General features: G+C 52.2%; 1 protein-coding gene across 1 annotated transcript; it reads right to left on the bottom strand.

The window, feature by feature from the left end:
* Positions 1-1,282: 1,282 nt before the first annotated feature.
* LOC126994489 (uncharacterized) lies at positions 1,283-4,138 on the bottom strand. Its single transcript, XM_050853806.1, has 2 exons — positions 2,672-4,138; positions 1,283-2,554 (listed from the first exon to the last, which is right to left on the bottom strand). Exons 1-2 carry the CDS (start codon positions 3,354-3,356, stop codon positions 1,962-1,964), a joined length of 1,278 nt encoding a protein of 425 aa, XP_050709763.1. The 5' UTR covers positions 3,357-4,138; the 3' UTR covers positions 1,283-1,961.
* Between the last annotated feature and the right edge of the window lie 3,546 nt (positions 4,139-7,684).

The raw sequence follows: 7,684 nt of genomic DNA, 5'->3' as shown, positions 1-7,684 counted from the left end.
GAGACCTTCAGTGACGAGCCTGTAAGAAAGCTTTGTACACACCTGCGTACCTGCTTCTGATGCTTCATAAAAACACATTGTTTTATTCATAGAAACATTTTCTGAGAACCACGCGGCAAACTTACATTTTACTTATTCTCGTGCACTAAACACCATGACTAAACTTTTGTAGGAATAATTCAGCTGCGTGGAGAAGGAAAGAGGAGCTTCAAAGTAAAGCTTGCAGGTTTGGGTTGTCCTGTTTGTATTTTTTATAACAATTATCGGTTTATCGTTTAGTATCAAGTACAGGGTCTAGTGCAACTATAAACACTGCTGTGCTCAGTGCGTCAGTGGGTGGGGATGTACCGCGCAGTCCTTGGCCCTGATAGGCTCAGCCGCTACCTGCATGCAAAGCTATGGCGGAAAAGGCTGCGCTGAGAGCCCCACTTCTAAAGGTTTCTTGCTCGACGACACAAGGTATTCCCACTTGCATGGAGACATTACCGCGTTAAAAACAACGAATATGTTGTTCTGTGCTCAAAACGAGTATCGATCGCATGATCAGACCATGGTGAATGACACTCACACTCACACACACACACACACACACACACACACACACACACACACACACTGTCGTCTTACATACGGGCTGTCACGGGGTCGGGGTAAAATAATGTTTAATAACAGGTGTGTGTTCACAAGGCGGTAGCTAGCCGACAAGGGTTGATTCCCGCGGCACGCCAGGAGACAACGGTGTACACACCCTGACTAGGGGTACTAACACGACTTACCTGCTCAAATCTCCCGTGGGGTTCTTATTTACTCTCCTTATGGGGCTGGAAGGCACATACGCACAGGCAAAAGGTTTACTAATAAAGCTCGTGTACAACTATGCACTAACTTTATTACACACAAAGAAAACACAGACAAATCTCACATACACACTCAGCTGAGCCTAGCGTTACTCGTGCTCGCACAAGACTAACCTGCCCTGGCTACACTAACAACTAGCTACTTAACTTGGTGCGGAGGGAGAAGAGTAGAGTTTCGTTGCACAGCCTTGCTCGAGATGGCTGCAGCTTGTTCTTCCTGCCGTGATGTCGGCGGTAGATGCGGCTTTCAGGAAGAGGCCGCCGCGGACTCGACACACCCAAACTGAGACCCGGTGTGGGCTGTATCCCGAAGTGGCGAAGCCCAGGATCCCCACACTCCAGCAGGAGGAAAACCGCGTGGTGCCAAGAGGAGGCGAGAGTAGAGGAACGTCGCCCCGTGACCTCACCAGACGGCGGTCAGGGGGAGAAGGAAGTCCCGAGCCGCGGCGAGTGACCTGACGGGCCCCAACTCGCCCGGCCGAGATGCAAAACGCTGCTGGCGCGGAAAAATACAACAGAGGGTGCTTACAGCACTCTGAGCAATACTGCCAGAGGCAGATATCGTTACACTTTCCTGACGCGCAGCTATAACTTGCAAGTGCATGGCACCGCAATATAAACAGCGGAGCAAGCTACGTACAGACACGTAGAGGAAAGCAACAATCGCGGGCTAGCAACACAGGCCGCGGGCGGCAACAGCCCCCATGGCGGGAAGCACAAAGACAATAGCCCAATATCCTCACAGCAGAGGCGTACAAGCTGCAGTAATGCACACACTACTACGCACCTGCAGAGAGTGGAGTGGTGACTCCTGAAAGTGCGTAGGCGCAGGTAAAACACAGCGGGCGACCCGCAACGAAAATGCACGCCGTGGCATCACTACGCTCGTCGCCTAGGCAACGAACAGGCTGAGTCATCGTGACCCGCCCCGCGCCTAGGTCACGTGACGAACTAGGAAAACGCGTCAACAGCTTCGCTGTAGCAAATAATATAAACATAACTTGTCGCGAATCTAAACCGCGACATTCGCCCATGCAAATGAAATTTTATCATGGGCGCTACTCGTAGCGTACATATAAAATTTGAACTAACCCCTAGCTAAATCTAGTTACACAAGCACAAGGTGTACGTCATCGGGTGGCTCCCTTCAGCTTGATGAGTGTAAAAACTCCAGCCTTTTACTAACAAGCATGGAGAAAACTCCTGAAGCTGCAGAGAGGCCCGAGACAAGGCTAGGGACACATGTCCATATTTAGTGTGGTAGTGTGGAGTGTGGTGTGGCACTGTGTAGTGAAGTGTGTCTACTTGTTTCACAGAATCACGGCGACGACCAACACACGACGGCCTACCTACACTTGCAGGTCTAGCTGCACGCCAGAAGGAACTCGGAGGGCGGGCTTTCCAAGGGCGCCTGGCAAGGGCGCGACCTCTAAGCCCTCGGGTGACACGCCTCCTTCTGCGGCGGCGTCGCCCGGAACCCTCACACAACACTGAACAGTCACTCTTACCTAGACCACGGCGAAGGCGAGACAGCTTGGCGGTGCGGTGGCCTTGTTTTCCGGGAGGTGCTGCGGCGCAACCCAGCGAAGCCTTGACATCGATGTCAGGAGGCTTCTTGCGCGTGGCCGTGGATTCCGAGGCGAGCGAGGGAGAGGCAGGAGGCAGCTGCCCCGCGTCAGGAGGTGCTGAGGCGCAACCTAGCGAGGCCTTGACGTCTATGTCAGGAGGCTTCTTGCGCGAGGCAGTAGGAACCGAAACGGGCGAGGGAGAGGCGGTGGCCAGCTGCCCCGCGTCAGGTGGTGCTGAGGCGCAACCTAGCGAGGCCTTGACGTCTATGTCAGGAGGCTTCTTGCGCGAGGCAGTAGGAACCGAAACGGGCGCGGGAGAGGCGGTGGCCAGCTGCCCCGCGTCACTAACCTTCAGCTCCAGTGAATCCTCCTGTGACACCGTCAGCAGCGCAGAGAGCTCGAGATTCCCCTCTTCCTCTGCTCTGGCACCAGCAACCGTACTCGAGACGCAAGGCGGCTGCGCGTCTGCGTCGTCTACCGGGACCACCGTGCATTCCTGCACCGTCAGGAGCGCCGGGGAGAGAGGCAAAGCCTCCTCCTGCAGGCACTCTAATTGGTCGTGGTCCTCCCCAGCTACTGCCTGCCGAGCAGGGTCACACGGCACAGTGCTGACAGCCTCAGGGGAGGGCTGAGGCTCGGTTACCTGCGTGTCCAGGTCGCTGGTGTCGAACCAGGGGCAGGCGAGACGTGCGAGGGCGAGGCGTTGGAGCCTTCCAGACTCCTTCATGGCCCTCTCGTGGGCGCGCTGAGCCTCTTGCATCTCTCGCTCGTGGGAGAGCTCAGCCTCGCGGTCTTTCCTCTCCAACTCCTCGAAGTAGGCCTCCCGCAGCAGCTCCTCGCGAACCCACGCGACGAGGTCTTGCCCCGTCAGCTCAAGGCGCTCACCCAGCTGAAACCAATACTCGGTAGAAGGCTCACGAGTAACAAACATCCTGCCTGGCTTGCCCTGCACTAACTCTGGCAGAATAAGGTGACTGAACAGCCCAAAAATCTAGAATTATCTAGAACACACTCTCCCTAAATAACCTGAACTCACTACACAGGCTGGAGAGAGAAAACTGGCCCTAACTAGACCGCTGCACCCTGCACAGTCCTGAGCTAACTAAAACCCAGGCTAGGGGTGACTAACTGGCAAAACTAGAGCCTTCTAGAACCCTACACAAACCTGAGTAGCTAGGTGCAGGCAGAGGTGAACTAATCTGGCTAAACTAGCTTATGCACAAATCTCAACAAAAAGAGAACGCACACACCCGGTAAAAATGCAGATGGCGTCTCGTCGAGCTGGTCCCTTCTCACGTCGCCGACCACAAGAGCCACGTGGTCGTCCCACACAAGGAACGGCGACGAGGAGACAAGAAAGTGGAGCCCAGGCACGGCTACTGGAACGGCACAGCAAACCCCACCGAGCCTCCGTCAGGCGCGACTCGTAGACCCAGGACTTATGCCCACACTCTGCCGGCGAAGCACAGGGCACCTGCTGTCTTCAGGGAGCGCGATACCTGCGGATAAAGTCACGGTAGCACTGGGGGAAGATAATCTGTCCTAATATCAAACCCTATGCTCACTGGCACTCGGGGCAATAGGAACAGAACAAAAGCTGGCACTAAAACAGAACCTATACCTAAGGACAACACACAAAACTAGTCAGAGGTAAAACTAACACTCTGCTAGCTAATAAGTCTCACTAACACAGTTATACTAAGCTGTGACCCTAAACACAGACACACCTAGCCACGTGCACACACTTACCAGCCAGAAGGAGTCCCTGTTCGGGCGCCAATTGTCACGGGGTAAAATAATGTTTAATAACAGGTGTGTGTTCACAAGGCTGTAGCTAGCCGACAAGGGTTGATTCCCGCGGCACGCCAGGAGACAACGGTGTACACACCCTGACTAGGGGTACTAACACGACTTACCTGCTCAAATCTCCCGTGGGGTTCTTATTTACTCTCCTTATGGGGCTGGAAGGCACATACGCACAGGCAAAAGGTTTACTAATAAAGCTCGTGTACAACTATGCACTAACTTTATTACACACAAAGAAAACACAGACAAATCTCACATACACACTCAGCTGAGCCTAGCGTTACTCGTGCTCGCACAAGACTAACCTGCCCTGGCTACACTAACAACTAGCTACTTAACTTGGTGCGGAGGGAGAAGAGTAGAGTTTCGTTGCACAGCCTTGCTCGAGGTGGCTGCAGCTTGTTCTTCCTGCCGTGGGTCCTCTCATCAGGCGCGTGATGTCGGCGGTAGATGCGGCTTTCAGGAAGAGGCCGCCGCGGACTCGACACACCCAAACTGAGACCCGGTGTGGGCTGTATCCCGAAGTGGCGAAGCCCAGGATCCCCACACTCCAGCAGGAGGAAAACCGCGTGGTGCCAAGAGGAGGCGAGAGTAGAGAAACGTAGCCCCGTGACCTCACCAGACGGCGGTCAGGGGGAGAAGGAAGTCCCGAGCCGCGGCGAGTGACCTGACGGGCCCCAACTCGCCCGGCCGAGATGCAAAACGCTGCTGGCGCGGAAAAATACAACAGAGGGTGCTTACAGCACTCTGAGCAATACTGCCAGAGGCAGATATCGTTACACTTTCCTGACGCGCAGCTATAACTTGCAAGTGCATGGCACCGCAATATAAACAGCGGAGCAAGCTACGTACAGACACGTAGAGGAAAGCAACAATCGCGGGCTAGCAACACAGGCCGCGGGCGGCAACAGCCCCCATGGCGGGAAGCACAAACACAATAGCCCAATATCCTCACAGCAGAGGCGTACAAGCTGCAGTAATGCACACACTACTACGCACCTGCAGAGAGTGGAGTGGTGACTCCTGAAAGTGCGTAGGCGCAGGTAAAACACAGCGGGCGACCCGCAACGAAAATGCACGCCGTGGCATCACTACGCTCGTCGCCTAGGCAACGAACAGGCTGAGTCATCGTGACCCGCCCCACGCCTAGGTCACGTGACGAACTAGGAAAACGCGTCAACAGCTTCGCTGTAGCAAATAATATAAACATAACTTGTCGCGAATCTAAACCTCGACACGGGCATCTAGTGAAGTCTTGACTTTCGCGAGCAGACTTTGGGCTGTCAGGGAGGGGCGGCGCTGCGTGGCTGTGGTGCCATCACCCACACTCCTCAGACCGTTCAGCACAGTCTGGTATCGAGGTTTAGAATGGATATATAATTATATAGTGCAGTTTTTTAAAGGAATATGGCGCTGTGGCTCGACGCCTTTTTCTTTCGTATTATTGAAGCGAAAGCATTTTGGGATAATGTTGTAAAAAGAGATTGCATAGGGTCAATAGGACAAAATAGCTTTCATAATTAAAAGAAATATATAAAAAAAAGTCATGGAAAAAAAATCCACATGTTCGATGATTTATTTGTTAGGAATATTTAAAACTACATGGCACAACAAGCTTGACCCAGTCCATTTCGAGGGTCTCCTCTCCGGGCACGGACTCGACCCTGGACTGTTACTGAGCAGTGAAAGCTGCCCCCAATACCTCACCTCGGGTCCGGGAGTGCCTGGCGGTCCGCTGGAGCGTTAATCTCCCGGCAAACCAGATCCGGACACGTTGATTAAAAGTAAGAAGATAGGCAGTCTACATGTAGCGTTAGACTGATAAGCTGTGTAATAACTGAAATCATTGGGGAAGCTCATTAACAATATTAGTAGTTATAGACTCTTTAATCCTCCTTTCTTATTGGACGCGGAGATAATATTGAACGCTTGGGAAACTCCTTGGAAGAGTTACTGATGCACAAAACCCGCCGCACCGGATTCCAGGACGCAGCTACGGGGTGTTTAAACATCTCGGACACTTAAGTGGTAGTGTGATATGAGTTGTCTCTCGGCGGTAAGATGGACGTCTTGAGGGGGCAGAAAGTGGGCAGAAAGGATGGAAAGCGAAACTGCATGACCGTCGACACTCCTAGAGAAAGTTTGCAAGAATGGAGTTGTGTGTGTGTGTATGTGTGTGTGTGTGTGTGTGTGTGTGTGTGTGTGTGTGTGTGTGTGTGTGTGTGTGGAGAGGGAGAGAGAGGCAGAAAAATGTAAATATAAAACCGGAGATAAGTCTGCAGATGGCATGTCTTGGCTGTCACTCACGACGGAGGATAAGTGTTTGAATATTACATTGTAGACCCGAAGAGCTCTGCAATACATCCTCCTCTTCCTCCTCCTCCTCCTCCTCCTCCTCCTCCTCTTCCTCCTCCATCTCTCCCCCTCCTCCTTACGTTTACAAAAGACGTTTGAGGTTCCGTAAAGCGCTTGGAGTCGAGGCTAATAGTCGATTGAGGAGAGGCTGTCGTGAGTGTTCTTAGCCAGACAGTGTTCAGCGGCGTGTGGGGGCAGGAGGCGGCGGCGGCAAGGCAAGGCGTTAAACATTCTTCAGATTTTACTTATCATCTCTGTGTATTCTCCCTTTGTATGGTCTTTGTTTATTTTTCCTTCCCCTCCCATGAGCATCCCTTCCCTCCGTTCTGTTAAATACCTCCATTCTTTACACTACATATTTCCCCTCTCTCCTAAACTTTACCTCCATCTCTTCGCTTTCTTAAGTCTAGGGAAGGGCAGGGACCGTGTGGGTTGTGCCGCAGACGTTGACGGGGGCTAAAAGGCTAACCTAACCTAACCTAACCTAACCTAACCTAACCTTCTATAGATCTTGATCCCCGTTGTTCCTTATACGAAGGGAAGTTAACGGGCGGAGCTACTGTTGACGATTTTTTACTTTGTGACGACATCCGGGAGACAGGTAAATCATGTTCAAGGTGACTTATTAGTGGGCAGGAATGATGTAGTGAGGTCAGGCGTGAGGGCCCAGAGGTGTTTCGATTTTCTGCCCATTTTCTTTTCTGGCTTTTTCGGGTTTAGCAAAAACAGAAAATGAGAGCAGTTAGACCGAATAGGTTGTCATAGGCTTGTTTTGTGCTGGTTCTTGTCAGAGATATTTGGGTATCGAGAATAAGACTAAGGCTGGGTATGTTTAGCGTGTTTGGCTCATCAAGAGATACTGCCACTGAGTGCTACTTGGTGCGTCCGTGACAGTGTCTTATGGTACTTAGGATCGAAGCCACATTCATGGTCTTATTGGGAACATCACCTCAAACACTTATAGGTTGGTATTACAAGACACTTTGCCATCTCACATCACCTATTTCTAAAGGTCAAAGAGGGGATCAATCGGGCTCTAATGAGTGTTTCCTTAGCTTCACGGTACAGAAGAAGGGTCAGACTACCACCAGGGTCATA

Source organism: Eriocheir sinensis, unplaced genomic scaffold (genome assembly GCF_024679095.1).
Source record: "Eriocheir sinensis breed Jianghai 21 unplaced genomic scaffold, ASM2467909v1 Scaffold804, whole genome shotgun sequence".
NCBI lineage: Eukaryota > Metazoa > Arthropoda > Malacostraca > Decapoda > Varunidae > Eriocheir > Eriocheir sinensis.
The sequence above is the reverse complement of the archived record's forward strand: the minus strand, read 5'-3'. Positions and strand labels throughout refer to the sequence as shown.